The 20058-nt window shown below is 39.1% G+C and overlaps 1 protein-coding gene across 2 annotated transcripts in view; it reads left to right on the plus strand.

Annotated features, from left to right (window-relative positions):
- The window catches only part of Creb5 (cAMP responsive element binding protein 5), a 387517-nt gene that overhangs the window by 64495 nt on the left and 302964 nt on the right, over positions 1-20058 (plus strand). For both annotated transcript variants that reach the window (XM_047562022.1, XM_047562021.1), the window contains exons 2-3: positions 9357-9428; positions 15481-15574. In XM_047562022.1, coding sequence (XP_047417978.1) covers positions 9375-9428; positions 15481-15574 — 148 coding nt within the window. In that variant the 5' untranslated portion in view covers positions 9357-9374. The remainder of the gene's footprint in view (positions 1-9356; positions 9429-15480; positions 15575-20058) is intronic.

Genomic DNA, 20058 nt, shown 5'->3' on the forward strand with positions numbered 1-20058 from the left:
TTCATAAAGTTTTAATTGGCATTGAATCTAGCCACATGCTAGGCTTAACTTTGCCTGAGTTTTTCAGAGCTTTTTGAAAAGTATATCAAGAGGTAGGTAGGCATTTAGCTCTTTATTTTAATTTCCTCTTCTGTATGCTTTGTTTGTATTGTTTCTCTCTTCCAATCATCTTATGTGCCTTTTACCTTAAGCCAGGTGGCGTGGGCCCACAGGCAGTGGGTGCTCATACCCATGTTATCCTTGCAAAAGTCACACTATTGTCCACAGGGTCAGGAGACTCCAGTATTGCACAGGACCGCCCATTCTGTACCCGAGAGAGTATTCCATGTCCCTGCCCTGCTTGCTAAATGCCACTGATGACCGCCCCAGAAACAGTAACAACTCAAAATTGCCTTCACATATTTTTAAAACCTTGGCCATGGAAGGAAATAGTGCCCTTCTCTTGGAAATCAGACCAAAATATGCCTTTTGCAAATATTCATAAAGTGGACCTTGTTAGATGATTACAGAATCTTTGGATCACATGAGATTTTTGCCTTAACATGGCCTTTAAATGACCTGCTAGCACATCAGATGTTCAGGTGGTTGACATGTGAGGGAGGGTGTATCAGGAATCTGGATGGAGTCTTCAACTGCAGTCTTCTTCAGAACACAACCCAGCAATGCCTGACCTTCTGCTGGGGCCAAAGGCAAAAAGCATCCATTTTGATAGAATTTTCCTCAAGTGTCTTTTAATCATAGATTGGTAATAGTCATTGATAGATTTAATAGTGAGATGAAATAGTCTTTTACTACCCCTGCCAAAAGGAGGAGCGGGGGTGGGGTGGGGGCATAATCACAGTCTCATATTTCATAGCTCAGATTTATGTACAGGAAGAAAACTTTTCAGATGTTTGGTTTATTATTTCAGCCCATACATCAGATGAACCAAACATATCTTGTTGCTGGAGATGCAAGGATACTTATTTAGAATATAGAAAGAAACAGTTCTATCTCACAAATTTGCATGTGTGAAAAGAAGACCAAGATGAAACAAGTTGTGATTTCTCAGACTATCTTAAAATATTCATTTTAACTAAAAAATAGTTTAAAAAAATCAAACACACCTGAAACATATTCAGTATTACCTGGAGGCAGAGTAGTCCTGTTTGAGAATGTGTTATGATACTAAAGAAGTAAGTTTTACTATTATAGTAAGAAGGACAAGAAAAAAAAAAAAAAAGGAGTGCTTTCTCCTGGATTTCCTCTAAGGCAGGCTTCTTTTGACCCACATGAAGAACATACCAAGTTTTGTATTTAATTTCTTTGCTATCATAGTTTTTCCTTCAGGACTTCCTGGGGCAGTTATTTTGCATAGCAATGGACTCACTGGAAAGGTAAAGATGACAATATCAACTTAAACCCTGATCACCTCTGTTCCAGTTTTCATCCTTTCTTTTCCTTCTTTTTCCTGTAATGAGAGCAGGTAGAAAGGAAAAGAGGTTGCCCTCTTCCGGCATGTCCTCTGAGTTTGTGTTCAGTCTCCTTAGCAACAAGCCAAGCAACTGGGTTCCATTCAGCATTTCCTTTAAACCAGAGGATCTCTACGCTAATGTTTTGTTAACCACACGCACGTCAAATATGCTTTTCTTAGAAATGGGATGTGTTCTGTAAATGTGAGGAAGTACAGGAACAAGGACCTAAATGCACACACTCAGGAATAGACAGGCACAGTCGGGGACTTGCTCCATGTCACGCCTCAAATGCCTGTGCTCAGCGAGTGTGATCTGAACTATTGAACCCACAGATAGGAAAGTTATAAGACAGGATTATGCAGAACAAAAGTTGAAATTAGCTTGTAACTTTGAAAAAAGGTCTCATATATAAAGAAACATATGGAAAGCTTAAAAAAAAAAGGAATCTAACATATGAAAACCCAATCCCACTGGAATGCTTTCCCATATACAGCATAAACGCCACATATATAAAACCACAAGTCCCTGCAGAAGTCAGGGCGAGGATGTGAGCCCCCAGCACTTTTCTGGTAGGGCCTCCTTTGGGGAGTAAGACCCAGGTCAGTTTCCAGAGATGAAAGCTATTTGGAAATCCTTTCTTCTGGGAACCGTGGGCCCCGTGCAAAGAGAACTTTTGACAGTCCCTGCACATGATAGAGTATGTGACACAGTCCTAAAGAGGCCTCTGGTTCAGGTTGTAGGAGTCTGAGATTTGGGGATGCTAGGGTATGGAGAGTACTTCTGCAGACAGGGAGTCTCTGGTTTGAATGGACCAGTGTTATCCCTCTGCAGGGTTACGAGGAAAGCTCAGCACTTCAGCACTTCCGGGGCAGAGTGCTGGCTGTAAATTGCATGGGGCACATCCCATTCGTACCAAATTCAGGTGAAATTTTCACATAGGAGGTATAGCCTCACTCTGGGTCTTGTTCCTTGTATAAATCTCTGGTTTGGAAACTTTGCAGCGTTCAGGCGTTTTGAGCTTGAGGGCTGAAATGTCACTTTTAAAGCAGGGTTAAAAAGGTCACACAGCTGCAAATAATAATAGCCCAATGAAATTCAGATTCTAACTGCAGCCCACTTCAAGAATAACACTGAAACAGGAAACAAGCCTACCCGATCTTTTTACCAGTGAAGCTAGTTAGAACACTACTGATAAAGTGGTGTGTGTGTGTGTGTGTGTGTGTGTGTGTGTGTGAGGGAGGGGGCAGACATAAAGAGACAGACACACAAAGAGAGAAACATACATAGCAAGACAAAGACACACAGAAGTAGACATTACAAAGAATTTTAGAGAAGATACAGCAAGATGAAGACAGAGGGAGACACAGAGAGATGCAAAACTACACTCACAAAAGAATTTCTTTGCATGGACTGAAATGCAAGAGTGCTTATTTTTTTATTTAAAAGTTACAATATTCAAGTTTGAAAGATAAAGATATATTTGAAGTCCAAAGGGTTTTCTCTTCTTTTGCAATTAGCTTCCATTAGTTGTTTCTTTGAATAACACCTCTTCGAATGGTCCTGTTTTACTACGTTGTTTTGCTATGATGGTCATCTGTTTTACAGATGAGGAAATAATAATGAAAGTTACCATATCTCTCCCAAAGAAAGTCTTAGCTCCAAATTGAATACATAATTCCTTTCCAACAGTCAGCCAATGTGTGGGGAGTATCATCCTACATCCTGCTGCAAAAGTAGAATTGGGCATCATATTTTATATGTGTATATACATTTAAATTAATTAATTAATTTGTTTTGTGTGCTATGAATTGAAGCCAGAGCCTTGTGCATGCTAGGCAAGTGCTTTACCACTAAGCTATGCCCCCAGCTCTCTTCAAATAAAATAGAAGTAGAGTGTGTTTTTTGGTGGACGTGTGTTAGGTTATTTTTGTGTGTAGTTCCTTGTCTCCCTGACCAATGCATTGAGAGAAATATTTGCTGTTTTCAGAAACACAAAGTGCAAATTGATTATGCCCTTAACAATTTTAATTGATTAAATAACCTTTGTTTCCTGAAAGAAAGCATGTTTGATCTGAAGTGTCATCCAGAGAGACTGACTCAGGCAGCTCTTATTTGTCAGCTGTCCCAGACACTTTAGGGAGGACCAGTTTCCTTCTGTGGAGCCCTTTTGGTGGTCTTGTAAGCTCCATAAAGTAGCAAAGGGTTGTTGCTCATGAGTCCTGCCAAGGAGATTCACACCATATCCATTGCATGGCAATACTGGCAAATGTTTTAACATCACTATTAAAATTCAAGCCCTTTTTTTCCTCACATTGAGAATGCATTCATAACAAGGTTAGTACTACCAGAGCTAATGAGAATATATCAAAATTTTAGTGCTCACTGATACTTCAAAATTTGGTTATAAGTTTTCCTAACTTTTGATATTGGTAAGTGCACATGCCAGCTTTCAGACTGAAACAGTCTAAAAAACCCACATCATGGAATGACTGTCTGATGTTATTGGGGAAATTTGTACTATTCCACTTAGACTGGAGATTGATGTTAACGAAGGATTGGTTATGGCCACCTGTGGTTTAGACAGGCAGGCATCCCTCATGGCTAACTACAGCAAACCAGGTGATGTGGCTAGTTCCCCCCTCTGGGTCCAGTTGTGACCCTTAAATTTAAAATACATATTTCCAGTATTTCATGTAAAGTATCCACGTTTTTAGTACCATTTGCTTTTTGCAGTGTTTGCTTTTCCTGAAATTGTAGTTCCCAGTGTATCCGTACATGGCTGGCAGAGCATTTGAATGGATTCCATCAGCCATTGTGGACGATTTCCCATTTTAGACCAGGAATTTGTGGGGTCAAACCCTGAACAATGGAAGAGATTCTTGCTCACTTGAGTCCAGAGGAATCCAGTGGCAGTTGAGGGCTTGAATTGTAAATCAAGCCTATCATCTCCTTGTCGGCTATGGAAATCTCAACTCACTTTGTGCACGATTGAGGTTTATTTTTAGAAATTTTTTTGTTGTTTTCCAAAACTTTGATGGAAAATAAGGCTCGCAAACCCTTTGCTCTTGTTGAGCAAATGAATCTGAATTTGGAATTTGAGGAAAAAAAGAAATTTTAAAACATTTGTGTTATTTAAAAATTATTAAATGATGAGAGCATCTGCCACAATTATGACTATTTCTAACCAAAGCTATGGGATATGTTTTTCAAATAGTTCTCTGTGGGGTTCATCCATGGCACACCATGAACAGACTGGACTTTGGTGGTTTCCATGTCTATGGCAACATTAACGGATTCAATTGATAATGAGTCAATACATTTTCATGTGAGATTTGATGACAACTAGCTTCACCCCATTGTTTTCACTAAACACAGCTCTGACTTTTTTCCATGAAGTCTGGGGACTTCAAAGGCCATAAGTTGGGACAGGTGGAACGAGTAGCCCACACAAGTTCTTGCCTCACTGAAAATTTGGGTTTTGAACCAAAAAAGTGAAACATTAAAACAAAAAAACAATAACAACAAAAAAACAAAACAAAAAAATCCAGTGCCACAGGAGTAAGGAACAGGCAAGCTCTTTGGGATGGTTATTATGATGATTCAGGATTCATTATCCATTCCACAAATATTTATTGAACGCCTACTATGGAAGCTTTATGCAGTGGTGCCCAGGGTATGGTGATTGCCAAGTAAAACTTGGTTTATTAAAAAATCCCAGCTAGTAAAACAACTGAATGGGAAATGAGAAGATGAGGCCTGACTTCTGAGGACCAAATGTGGAACAACCTGGCAAAAATCATGTCTGAGTAATTTGCCCCCACTTGATGGATGATAAAAGAATCTATGCAGGGCTTTAGGAGGAGTCTGTTTGAGGGAATAATTATTGCAATATGTGCTAGAAAAGAACCATAATAATAGACCATAAAAAGTAAACCGTGGCTCTTGACTATTACAGCAGACCAGATCATAACTGGTTGACAAAAGTAATGAAGCCTACAGGGTAGAGTGGCACCATTCAGTGAAACTATTGCAAACGCCTACGCAGAAAGGAAGTAGCAAGGGAGTGCTGTTTGCAGAGACTAAATGTGGGAACTGCAGAGCTTCAAAATAAAGCAGTTGAGGTTTATATATCACCATAGACACACCCGCTCACCTCAGACCTTATTCACTTAGTTTATATCAACAGCTGCCATTTTACCTAGCACTTGTATTCCAGTATTATGTTGCAGAAACATACTGGTCCATATTTATTGCTTAGCATGTAATAAATTGATACAGATTCCTTTATGTTTAAAAGGTAAATAATAAAATGACCATACTCACCCAGGAGAACCTATTGATGACTAAACTCTATAAACGATCTGAAGACAGACTGTATATTTCTCCAGTGGTGCTTCCTGTGGAAGAGTTCTTCTCCTGACCCAGCTCAGTGGCTATCAGTTCCATTGTTCATAATGTCCACATTGTGAAGGTGCCATGAGATGAGTTCATCTACATGGCTGAGCCTTGTTAGGTCACCAGGCACCAGCATCAGAGTATAATTCCAAGGTATTTGCTGGGACTCATAGACAAAGTGTAATCAGTAATTAAGATGGGTTGCCAATACTGATATTAAACAGAGTTGCTAGGTATTAGCTTGATAGGCCTGAGTTTATGGGGAAGGTCAGCATTTGGGTGGGTCAAGGTTTGGGATACTGTTGTGCCTTTAGTGGAAAACCGCTTTCTCCTTATCCTTAAGTGCCTGAGCTTGGTCAGTTCTTCCCTCACTTTGACTTATTAATGAATCTCTTTCAACTTTCAGCAGGAGCGCTTCCAGTCTTGACCACTTCTGTTGCATGAATATTAATTTAATTATGATCATTAATTACTACTTTCAGATGTTGGCCATAAATATAGGCATTTAGAACTTTCCCATCTCACTGTCACGTAATATGGTACTTGAGGTAAAAGGGGCATTCCTTCATGACATTAGCAAAGAAAGTGCTTTGTGGTATCCCAGAAAGATTCATCAAGGCAAATAAGGGAATAGTTTATAATTTTATAAATAGGGAATGATTAATATTAGAGCGAGGATTCAGTAACACCTGTCCACAAACCTCTCCCACACCTAAGCACATACACATTTAGATACCCAGCCCTTTCTCTGTAACTTAAAAATGACTTACATACCCCCAACTAGGCAGTAAGACTCAAGAATAAGAGAAATGAAGATTAATGTTGAAACCCCTTTTATAAAGAAGGGGGTATTGAGGCACGAAACAGTTAAATGATCTGGCAGTAGTCAAGCAGACAGACAGGAAAGCTCCAGGAAGGCATTTTTAAAGTTTTACTAGAAAAGCTTGATATGTTTAGTTAGTGTATAACCCAGTTACTCTGTTTATTCTACCTTCGGTCAAAATCATTTTCTCAACTTTAAAGTCACTCTTCGAGACTCTGAAGGAAGTTGTCAGCATTGTAGCAGGGAGGAGGGAGCCTTTGTGATCAGTGATGGCAAGATCAAATGAATAATGAGACATGAAAAGTTGATTTAATTGCTCGTGACTTTCCTCACACAAGGGCAGGTAGAAAGATCCCCAACGTATTTGTGTTCTTTTTTTTTTTTTTTCTTTTTTGATACAGCGGTGTGACTCCCTTTCATAAAGACTTATCATAGATATTATGGAGAACTAGAGAAGAGGAGTTGGAAGGGTTCAAATAATAAGAAATGATAACTATTTTAGGAGATAGAAATGCTAATTATCCTAATTTGATCACTGCATCTTGCATGCATGCTATTGAATCATCACGTTGTACCCCATTAATATACATAATTATTATGTTAACTTTTTTAAATTAAAAAATTAACTCCTTATATAAGCAATACATATGTGTATATAGACTATAGCAAAAGAACTTATATAATTATGCTTAACACAGAAAAATCTGTAAAATTATGGTAATCACTGAATTAATGGTCACCAATAGGAAGCCATTCCAAACAAACAGTAAAAGGACATTGCTCTGTGAAGAATGTATGGGAATGATGAAACATGGTTTAAAGGGTTTACATTTTTAAATTTTTAAATATCTTACTAACAGTGTTACTAAGGCAAATCTTCTCTCTTTGGGTTTTAGAAAAGCAAAAGTATGCACATATTTTCCCTAAAGAATACCCATCAGAGCTGGGGAGATAGCTCAGCTGGTAGAGTGCTTGCCTTATAAGCATAAGGCCCTGAGTTCGATCCCCAGTACTGCAAAAAAAAAAAAAAAAAAAAAAAGGATACACATCAAACACATTAGTGTTTGGAGGGAGAGGTGACAATGTAAGCAGAGCTCCCTCTTCCACCGGTGAAGTGGCCTTGGGAGTTCCTTTGGAATCACTCACAAGAAGCATTTATTTTTATTTTTACTGGAGATTAACCTCAGGGACACTTCACCACTGAGTTAAATCCCTAGCCCGTTTTGTGTTTTGTTTTAAGATAAGGTCTCACTAAGTTCCTTAGGGTCTCACTAAGTTGCTGAGAATGGCCTTGAACTTGTGATCCTCTTTTCTCAGCCTCCTGAGCTGCTGGGATTATAGGCATGCACCACTGAGCCTGGCTAAGTGTTTTTTTTTTTTTACAGACAGGGTCTTTCTAAATCGCCCAAGCTGACCTTGAACTTGCAGTCTCCCTGCCTTAGCCTCCTGAATAGCTGTATTATAAGTATGCACCACTGCACAAGTAGCATTTTAAAGATGCATATTGCTTCCTGTGCACAGAGTAAAAGCAATAGGTTCTAATTCAGTAATACAGCTTATAACACTAACTGCACATGTAACTTTTGTACATTTAATTCTAAAATTGGTAAAAAAAATTGTACAATTTAGAAAACTACTTAAATTGTGTAACTTAAATTTGCATACCACCTCCTGTGAGTTTTTATAAAAATCATGTTGCTCTGTGGATTGTTAACCATAAAACCATATATATATATATATATATATATATATATATATATATATATATATATATACTGTACTTCCATTGGTCATTGGTTTTGGGGAGAATTTGAGGTAATTTTGACTACACTCAATTTTTGCCTAAGGAAAACAGTTAGGACTAAAATTTTACCAAAGAAAATATTATAGTATTGTTTAACATATTTCTGAATATAAGATTTTTCTTCTTAAAATTATTTCATTCCAGCTTATTTATCTAGATCAGTAAGGCAGCAGATTCAGTCCTGTATTAATTTCCTTTCAGCTTTGAAAACTAAATTAGCAAAACATCTGGGGTAACTTTGCTAACTTCTGTTTACTTCTCCTTTCCTACAACATGGGTAATTTTTGTTGCGGCTTCCATCAAACACCTGCGATGAAAGGGAATTTATGACCATGGTTCACCACCAGAACAGTTTGATACACTGATTCCAGGGTTACTTTTGCATCGGCTGTCAACAATGAAGCTTGTTGAGGTGGTCATGGGTATGGTTCAGGGTTGGCCCTCCTCAGACTGAGGTCTGATTGTCCCAGGGGGCTGTCATCTCTCCTGGTGTCCTGAGTAGTCAATCCAGCAGCATTCAGTAGGACTGAGGCAGAATGGAGGTGCCCTTTGTCTCAGAATCTTCCTTCACAGTTGGGTCTTACCTGGTGGTAATACCCACAGGTAGTTTTCCATAGGCAGGATTTCGGCTACATCTTTATGGCATTTTTTTTCCATTATGCACTTAAGAAGGCACAACAGGAACTCAGTCTGGGGGAGCCAACGAACTTCAGCAAAGCAGGATCTATGTTCATTCATGTCAATGTTCGCCTTGTTGAATTTGGGAATCGGTGTAGAAAGCGGGGCTCGGAGTGATTGTCTTTCTCATGAGTCTCAGGCAGAAGCAGGAGATATTCATGAATTTCTGTTTTCCTTCCTCCCTCTCCCTCTGACCCTTCAGATTTATGAGGAATCCAAGATGAATTTGGAGCAGGAGAGGCCGTTTGTCTGCAGTGCCCCAGGCTGCTCCCAGGTGAGTGTGCAGATCCTCAGTGCTCTGGCTTGCAGCAGATGCACCTGCCTTCTGACAGGAAAGCAGCTCTCAGGTGGCAACTATGCCTGCCCTGAGTTTTCCTGCTTTTCCAAGATACTGTCAAAGTCTGCCTCTCGTTATCACCACCACCATCATCATCTTCACCATCACGATATTCCTCCCTGAATAGTTTGCAATACTGCTCTCTTGCCCTCTGAAGTACAGCAGCATTGAACATTGCAGCCTGCCCATTAGATATGAAGGGCCATCATTTCAGAAAGGGAGAAGGAGGTGCTTACTTTTCCAGGAGCCACTTGAATATTATCTGGGCCTCCGGATGACTGCTGAAATACCTCACCAGCTTAAATTCTGTGTTGTTTTGTTTCCCCCGTTGAGTAAAGAAACCCTCTATAATTCTTTGAGAACCTATGGTTTCCTCGTGTATCTAAAGCTCAAGAAGCAAAGACTCCTGCTCTGCTGAATGGAATCTTATGGCTTCTGATGACTCTCATCAAGCAGAAATGGTGTGGCAATCAGATGAGATACTGCTTGGGGATTATCATAGGGCCGGCACAGAATAATTGCTTCGTTAACAGCCCATCTCGTTACCATGACTGCTACTAGGACTATTACACAGAAGCCTATCTTTTTGAAAGAAATTAGAAATGTTCATTACCTAAAGTCAGGGCTTTCATTTTCTCTTTGGAACTTAGTAGTGACTGTTCAAGTCAGGGCTTTCATTTTCTCTTTGGAACTTAGTAGTGACTGTTCCTACTTTTGACCACCTGGTCTTCGTTCTAATCATTTCTGTGTGGGGGAAATGACCACACCTGCTTGCTTTCATGTTGAGATCTTCATTTTATGGACTATAGCATAGGTTTAGAACTCAGAGCCTAGGCATCTTCCTAATGTGGTTGTTCGTCACACCCTTTCCCTAAACTGCCCAGAGGTTTCATGGGAACCAAGCCACACCCCCTGCCTATCTATGTGATGGGGTTGGCAGTACTGGGCGGAGCAGTGCCTAGGAGAACTGTTGCCCATTGAGGGCCTTCCTTAATTATGTTCCCAGGGAATTTGTGGGGAGCCTTCTGGAAGGAAGAAACCAGAGAAACACAAGATGTGTCTGTTGTTATAAGTTGGTATTATCAGCTGTGAACTGAGCAATCAGTCTTATGCTCAGGTTCTGGAAGTTTCACCAGGGAATTTTGTGTCAATGTTTATTTCCAACTTGTAAATAAGGAAGCAGTAGAGAAAATTATTTTGATGCAAACTGCTTTTGAAGGTCATTCTGAAATAGGAAGCACTAGGAAAACACAGATAGGTTGATAAGTAACTGGGGAAAATCCTTCTAGACCAGGACTCTCCATGGTGAGTGTAAAATGTCTTCTTACTAACTAGGTAGAAACTTGATCCCTAACTAAGGTGAAACTGATTCTCAGTGTTTATTGTTGTTGTTGTTGTATTAAACTGAAAGTCTTGACAGTCAAAGGAAATCAGATAATTTGATCAGTTTGCTTTGGGTGGGACAGTGAGACATTAAGTTTTATTCAACTCAATATCTTTTTGGGGAGCCTAGGATATGCCAGGCACTCTGGTGGCCCTGGGGAAAGAGCACTGCATAAGACACATGTGTCCCTGTCCTCACAGAGCTTCTAATCTAGGCATCAAATCTGTAACCACATGATCCAGTTACTCAATTTGCAGTTTTGCATGAAGAAGGATCATGGGCCACCCTGAAGCATAAATCAGGGGGATGGATTTTACTTGGGGAGGTAAATGGGAGGCTCCTCTAGAGAGAGGCATTTACTACAAGGGGATCAACAGAAACCTAGTAAAGGCAAAAGAGAATTGGGGGCAAGTTGGGATTCCTAGTAATGCCCAGGGTTTTGAATGACCATCTGATATTTAGATAAGTCAGGGACAAGAGAGCTACACCTAAGTCCTTGAAGTATATGGCAGAATTTCCCAACCTTAACCCTTTTAATATCTAGGGCTGAATAATTGTTTGATGTGGGACTTTCCTGTGCATCTTAAGATGTTTAGCAGCACCCCTGACCTGTATCCACTGGCTCCCGTCTCTCTCCACCATTGTGACAACCTCAGACATTGAAACATTGCCAGATGGCCCCTGGCGGGTGCAGAGCTGTCCCTGGTTGAGAGTAACTGTGTATGGTTTGCATTTTAGCTTTAGTCTTGCTTCTTTATCTTTCTGGCTTTAACCTGCCTTCTCTTTTGGGTCCACCTCTTCTCATCGATGCTGTCCCACTGTTTTATGAATTGTTCTGCGCTGTCTTTCCTCCTTTTGGGAGTCAGGTGGGGTATAAATAAATCAATGCCACAGATGTGTGGTCACTGGTGTCAGATGCTGCTAGAGCTGGGACAGTTAGAGAACCCAGCAGGGGCTGTTGCACTTGGCAGATAGGTGCTCAATGCCGACCCGGGAGAAGAGAGAGGCGGAGGCCAGATGGAAGGATTAATGAGGGAGTGGGCGGTGAGGAAGCGGAGGTGGCAAATATAGAGGACTCTTTCAGGAGCACCAGGCAATGACGGGAAGCAGTGTGATATAATGGTAGCCTGAGAGGGAGGTAGCTTTTTTAAAATTAAAGGATAGCCAAGCTGGATTTAGTCAAGGGCAAGAAACCAGTGAGAGAGAAGGAGGGGGCATGCTGACCATCCCCAGGTCTGGGTGTAGAGGAACCCAAGGGGGAGTGGGCATGCTCTGAGCCAACAGGGGATGAAGGAGAATCCTTGAAGTCACATGCAAATTCTGGGAAGTGACGGTAAAAGTTGAATGGGGTTCATTTTTAAATTTAATTTTTTGGGGGAGGGATTTCTGGGGATGGAACCCAGGGTCTCAAGTGTGCTAGGAAAGCTCTACCATGGATCCACCTCCCCCAGCCCTTACACAGGCTCTATAAATGACCTTGAACATCTTGGTGAAGGAGCAGGTCATTTCCTTGACCATGCTGAGTGGACCGAGTTAAAACTTGGATAAATGTGGGAAATAAAGATTTACAAAGTTTCTTGATTTCAGAGGACAATTCCAAGCCTCCCTCCCCTCTTGATGCATTTAAAACTCAATGTCCCCATTTACTTTTGTTCTTGACAAGCTCTTATAACAATATGCCCATCTTTCAATGGAGGAAGAGTTAAGAGTTAAGAAAATGTCCTTGTCACCCAGTGTCTCCTGGTGGAATATTAGGAACTCACAGCCAGGCTAATTTTTATCAGGATATTTACTTTAGTCACATTTCATGGCCTGGGATTCTGCAGGGAGGAGAGTGCAGGCTGGGATTGGAAAGAGGTGGAAGGATTTTTCTCCCCTTTTCTCCGAGGAAAGAAACTTGGCTTTATTAGGCTTGGCCTGCGATACCTGTGAGATCTTTTCAGTTACAGATCCTTAGACATTTTCTTAGAAGTGAAGAGGGACACACTTCTCTTGTTCTTTGGAATCTCACAGAGTTCATTAATTTCACTCTTTGCCCTCTGTATTAACCAAGTTTTGAGTAACTCTCAACTCTGTATCTGTTGCAGACTGTACACTCTGATTATTTACAATTTGCTGCTATTCTCCTACCTAATTTTAAAAAATTACAGTTGTCCCATTTTGAAGGTAATTATAGTTGATATGAGCTAGTATGGGAATTATTAATAAGTAGTCTAACATCCTACATTAAGCTATTATTTTACAGTTCAAAATGGCTTATCAATATGAAATGAGGGATATTACCATGTCACATGTTGATTATATATTTCATGAAAATAATGTTTTTGATAGGAAGACAAAGAGGTGTAGCCCCTATCTCTAAGTCACATGTGGTAGTGTTAGATATTTAGTGCAATCATTATATGGTGTTGTAAAGACCAAGAGAAGAGATGAACCAGAAGCAAAGAAATATCATGTCACATAAGGCAAACTTCTGCGTATTTAGAAATCTGCCATAATTGCCATGAGTTTCAAATTCCATGCTCTCCAATTTATATGACAGAAATGAGAAGTAAATAATTGTTGTTTATGCAAAGAACAACTTTTAGAATATTTCATAGCCTTTGATTCAGTGAATTCCCTTGTTCTCATGAGTACAAATCTATACTCTTTTTCTCTATAGTATACAAAGGTAATTGAAATGTTTATTGTCTATTTTGAGGAACAAGGAAGCTCTGAATGGATTTTTAAAAAATTATCAAAAAATGTTTGATAATGGAAATGTTGAACATTTCCAACAGAATTTATTGTCTTTTCTTGTATTTTTATTTGACTTTGATAAAGCAGATACTCTGTTAAGTTCTATTATTGCAACATACCAATCTAAGTCAGGATAGGCTAGGATCTGTTACAATAACAAAATTACCCCAAGCTTCTATGGCTTAAAACAACAAAAATTTATTTCTCTTACGCAAGGATACATTTCTAGTATAGATTGGCAGGAACTCTTCAAAATCCTTTAGAAATCAGAAATGTTTTTCATAACCGTTCAAAGATTTAGAATTTTTGAGTGACTATTTCCAGTATTGCAAGTCACCATGATACACCATGAAAATGGTAAGGGGAATAACAGAGGATCTTATACCAGTAATTCCATTCTTGCCTCTGGGTGACAAGTCATTTCCATTCATGATTCAGTGGGCAGAGCTAGTCATGTGATTCCACTCAACATGACAGGGCCAGAAAATTCAGTCCCACCTCATAACCAGAAATCAGATAGCCAAAAATATTTCGGAGCAGCATTTTTTTTTTTTTTTTTTTTTTGGTGTAGGGGTTTAAAACACATATTTTTTATTCTTTTTACTTATACATGACAATAGAGTGTATTTTGACATATTTATACAAACATGAAGTATATCTTATTCTAATTAGGATTGAAGTCTTGCGGATGTCTATGATGTGGAGATTCACTGTTGGGAACAGCATTTTTGACAACAATAATCTCATTCTCTGAAAATTAAAAATAAATAAGCATTTACTATGCAGAGAATAGAATACTAAAAATAAGTATCATGTTACTATAAAATTGTAGGTATAATTATAAAAAAACCAGATAATGGATGGATCAGGTCTTTGTAAACAGAAACATATTATACAAATGTCATGGTGTACGTTTGTAGTATATATGTCAAGCATGGCATATAATTCTTCCCCCAAGTCTGACATGAATCAAAATTCTTTTCTATGTCATGCATTTCTCCTACTTTGGGTTAATCTATAGATAAATGTCTAGCATGCTTGTCATGCCTTAGACTTAATTTTACACTATTATGTAAAACAGTAACCACTACAGAAAAGTTCCATATGGTTTTGCAAAATTCCAGTTCTACACGGATCTAAATCTACTTTTTTATTTTGAACATGGTCTTCTTATGTACTGCAAGAAGAAATGGGAAATTTTTAATTTTGTCATGCTGCCATTTTTAGTTATCTTTTGTGACCATAGTAAACATTCATTTCAGTACTATTTTTTTTTTTTAAAAGGAGCTGCCAGCCTCAGGTAGATGTTAGGGTATGGCACAGTTTTGGTATATACATATTTATGATTTTAATGCCCCCAGTAGTGCTCATTTACCTCTTCCTGCTTTATCTTTTAGCTATACACTAAGTTTAAAGTCTGCTCTCAGATGGAAACCTCTAGTTCCTAAAGAAAAATGTAATGTACTAATTAGTCAGTGCAGTTGGTTAGATCCAGGGATTATCTAAGAACTTTTTAAAAGTTCCCATGGAAGGTGTGGGGAGTCAGAGAATGATTGATGGCAAAGATCCCCTACTCATTATCAGCATTCAGCCAGATTCTGCAACACAGTTAACCCTTTGGTAAACTGTAATGAAAATTCTGATGCAAATATTTGAGTATAAATGAAGGAACATCCTAGCACATTCACTTGCATAAAACATCTTATAACTTTACTTATGCTTTCATACTTTTTTTCAGAACTGATCGTTTTGGTTTTGCCAGTCATATTTTCAATGTGGAATAAATCTTTTTCTCGCTGATGACAAATATGTGCTACAAAACTGACTGTCTTCTCTCCCGGTCCCTTTTTTCTATTTGTGCCACAGCGCTTCCCAACAGAAGACCATCTGATGATTCATAGGCACAAGCATGAGATGACTTTGAAGTTCCCCTCAATAAAAACAGACAATATGTTATCAGGTAAGGGGCCGTCAGCAAAGAAGCTTTGGATGGTCAGATCAGTTCCATGCAAGAATCTTATTCTCCTTTGTGCTGATTCCCACTGGCACATTCTGCACTTTGAAATTATACATGTCTGAGGTAGAGCAGAAATGTAATCAGCTAATGTAGTGTTCACCCAAATAATTGAAGAGCTGAGGCTTCTCATTTTCTGGAATGTGAAATATTTATTACTGTGAAACTTGGTTCCATGTAAGTTTTTCTTTTTTTTTTTTTACTCAAATACCTTTCATCATGCAACCAATATTAATTAGGCTTCTGTAGGGCACACAGTGCTGTTCTGAGTACCTTGGGAGATGCACAGGTTGATGTATTTCCTGTCCTTGAGGACATCATGATAGAGTATGTATGTAAAAACTTAGCTAAAATGAAGTATCATTCACAATCTATCAGACAAGTATTGTAAGAGAAAAATGCTATTCAGTTTTAGTGGAAGGAACTGAGATGATCAGTGATCCTTTCCACAGGAAATAGTACATGTCTCAAAGTGGGAGATTAAATGAGATAATGCATGGAAACATAGCAAGTGCTCAGCAAATGTAAGCAGAAATAAATAATGCAAATAATTACTTTATGCCATTCCTTCCCATTTTGAGTGGCAGGGCCACTCAGGAATAGGATTGAGGGGCTGGGGAGATAGCTCAGTCGGTAGAGTGCTTGCCTTGTAAGCACAAGGCCCTGGGTTCGATCCCCAGCACCCAAAAAAAAAAAAAAAATAGGAATAGGATTGAGTAACCTGAATTGGGTTCTGTCTCACCTGACTATATGACCTTGAGCAAGTAATCGAACCTTTCTGGGCCTCAGTTTCTTTCTCCATAAAATGGGAACAATTGTATCTGCCCATTACTTTGAAGATCCACAAAATAATTCCTTAGAGAATGTTTCATAAATCCTAGCAAGTAATCCATAATTTCCTATGACCCTTCTCAGGATAGAAATATTTCATTGAACCCTGGACTCCCTGGCATCATGAAAGAAATAACACATCTATGAACATGTTTTAATTGATATCAGCAGAGAAACCAACTGCTCCAGCAGACCTGGCTCATATATTTAGCGTTTCTATGGCACTTTAATTTTCCAAGTATTTTATCATCTCTTATTTGTAAGTCTTTGAGAGTTTTCAGATGGGTTATTACCAGGAAGCACACAAGGAGCTAGAGCAGCTTTCCTGGGCCCACTGAACAGGGCAAGGTTGAGGGTCCTTGATCCCTTTTGTGAACTCAGTGACAGTGCCAGTTTAGACACATGTTCAGATAGTCCCAGTGTCAGAACTGTCCCCACAGCTTCCAAGTGTGTCAGTGATAGTACAGATGTGCTGTGATTTGGAAAACTCTAGAGCTCAAAGGCAGCCTTCCCCTGCCCCTCTCTCCTCCCCACACCCCTGATCTCTGTCTCTGTCTCTGTCTCTGTCTCTCTCTCTCTCTGTCAGCCGTTGTATGTTTTGTTTTGAATGAGTTGGTTCTTGGGAGACTGCTTCAACTTTCCCTACGGAGATGCAGAAACTGCAATTTGTAAGAGTTATAGAAGCCTGGAAAGGGTTAGGGAACATGGCCTGTCCTTTAGCTTTTATCATTTGCAATGTCCTATAGAATCACACAGCGTATAACTTTATGGTTCAGCAATGGACATATGTATGCAAGTAGCAAGGCTATGGACTGTGCAGTTTCCAATTTTTAAAATTTTAAGTTCTTCCTGTATTTTCCCCAAAGTGGATCCCTGAAATAGACCACCTGATGGTAGAGGATTTGGAGGTGAATATCAGAGAGTGGCAGGTGTGGAGGGAGATCTACACTGTAGTGATAAGTACCAGTATAGTGTCTTTCAGGCAGGCTGCTAGCTTGGTCCTACAAGGAGCGCCACTTGAAGATCCAAGGGGGAGAAAAAGCAGCCCAAGATATGTGAACAATGGGGTGAAGCATTCTTCTATATATTGCCTAAAATAGGAAACAGAGTTTTGATTAATCTCTTGCAGCCTTTCAGTTGTTTTTACCAGATCCTTATTAGTTTGTGGCTGTTGCTGCCAATCATTGGCAGTGCCAAGTGGAAAATCATGGGAAGAAAAATAACTTTAATTTTTACGATGTCTTATTTAGAATGAGAAAACAAAGGGAGAAATAAACATGAGAAAAAAACAGTAAGAATAATGTAGTGACTTATTATCTTTTGCTTTCTCATGTTTGATGTTGAAGTGGTATGATACTATTTAATACTGCCAATAAAATTGAGTTCTAAATTTGAAAACTTGCTACTCACTTCACATGCTTATCATCTCATAAGATTTTCTTATTGGAAGGGAATGCAAAAAATATTCAGCCCAGCTCCATTTTCTTGCACTTGGAGAACTGAGGTCCTCTCTGTAATATACTGGTGGTGTCCACACTGAATTATAATAGACTGTGTATTGGGTGTTTTCACTTTGCTGTTTTTCCCTAAGAAATACTTCAATGTTTATTGATCTCAAACCTCATTTTTCATAATGATAGTTTTAGAATACTGGATTGTGATTGCAAATTTACTTATCTGTATCTTTTTTGAATTTTAATTTATCAAAAACTTTGGAATCTGCTTTTATTAAAAAGGTTCATTAAAATGTATTTACTTTAAACCCTGTTTTTTGAATAGATGAGTGAAGATGAATGGGTTTGTATAGCTTAAAATGTAAAATCAAGAATAAAAATGAAATCTCAAATGAACACCAGAACAAAACTCTTAAAGCCCCTCTTGAACCATTTTTGCCCCCAAACAATATTCAATTACATAAAATTGGATTTCAGATGAATTGGGGCTTAGCATATGTTGAGAAGACAAAGTGTAGTAGGCATTTTTATGACTAATTTCAGGGTATTTTGTTAACCTTCATTTGGAGCATCACTTTATCCTTCACTAATTGCAAATGTTGCAGTTTGTGATGGTGTTAAGATGTCACAGATCAGAGTCTTCAAGAATAAGTTTCCAGGGCTGGGAGTATAGGTGTAGCTCAGTGGTAGAACATTTTATGGATTTGTTGGAAGATCCAACAAATTTTGATTAGATCTCAAAAATGACTATTACTGATCTTTGTTATATCACAAGATAGGGCAGTAAAAGTAGAAGTGATGATATTTTATTGAAATGAGTCTGTTTTTCTGGATAGACAATAAACTCCTTATTCTATAGGGACAGAATAAGGATACAAATGGGGATGGTGGTATTGAGTTCAGGGGATAAAGACTTGTACAACCCCTTACTACCTTGGTCCTGTCCTCTTGAATTGGTCCATGTGGTACTTGCCAGCATCCTGATCTGATGATGGTTCTGAGTCCGTCCCTTCTTCTGTATTTGTTCTGATGAGAGGTAATGTCATGTTGAGGGAAGTTGTGCTCTTTCAAAGCTGGAAATAGGAATCTGAAGAGGACAACGTATTTCCACATGTAGGTTGCAAAAGTACCAGCTATTACATGACATATATGGACTCAATTTGAAAACCATGGTCAAATTTTGGTATAGAGATAAATAAGATGAAGTTTGAGTGTATTTTAATGGTATTATAGTTAGCCACCCAGGAATTCCCAAATTTTGCCCAACCTCCACTTTCTTCTCTTTTTTTAAAACAGGGTCCTCAGGTTTTATGCAGAAAACCCAAAACCAGAATGGGAATCAAAGTATCTTAAGTACAACTTTATTTATAGCCAAACAAGCAAATTATATTCCAAATGAGAATCCAAATTGGAGAAAAAGAATGATTGAAGCACACCTCCCCTCTTCATTCTTTCTTGCCATAAATCTTGGAACCAGTGAGTTCAGTTTTTCCTGTGGAGAGAGTGAAACAGGCACCCTTCAGGGTAGGGATGTATATGCATGTGTGTGAGTGTGTGTGTCTGTGACTTAGAAGGGGATAGGTTTCACTGCATGGAGGGGAAGGTGAAGTTTAAGAGTGCTGAGGATTTTCCCAAAAGATAAAACCCAATCAACATTTCATGTGGGAAGACTGAGAAAGAGACACATGGAACAAGGCCTTTAAATGCCTAACAATCCCACTCCCAGACATCATAGCCCCTTAATGTTGTGGGCAGTGGGTCTGTGCTTGGAGGCAGGTTGGGGCAGGCACCAGTCCAGGAGTAGGGAGAGGGGCTGAAGTTGCCCCTCCCCCACTGTCTGTGTATTATCAACAAACATTTATTGAGAACCCACAGAGTTCATCATGGGCGTACCGCACCAGACAAGACACATAAGATCCCTCTTATCATGGAACTTACTACACTCTAGTGGAGTGTGGAAGAAGAGAAATAAACGACAACAAAACAACCCAGATAAGTGAATAAGGAAATGTTACTAGTGACAAGTGCCATGAAGATAAAGCTTGACAAGTGGACAGCAAGTGGACAGCAACCACCTAAAATCCCGTGATCAGGAAAGTCTCTCTGAATTTGTGCAAAGACTGATATGCAGCACTGAAGTCAGGG

This window comes from Sciurus carolinensis, chromosome 8 (assembly GCF_902686445.1).
Source record: "Sciurus carolinensis chromosome 8, mSciCar1.2, whole genome shotgun sequence".
NCBI lineage: Eukaryota > Metazoa > Chordata > Mammalia > Rodentia > Sciuridae > Sciurus > Sciurus carolinensis.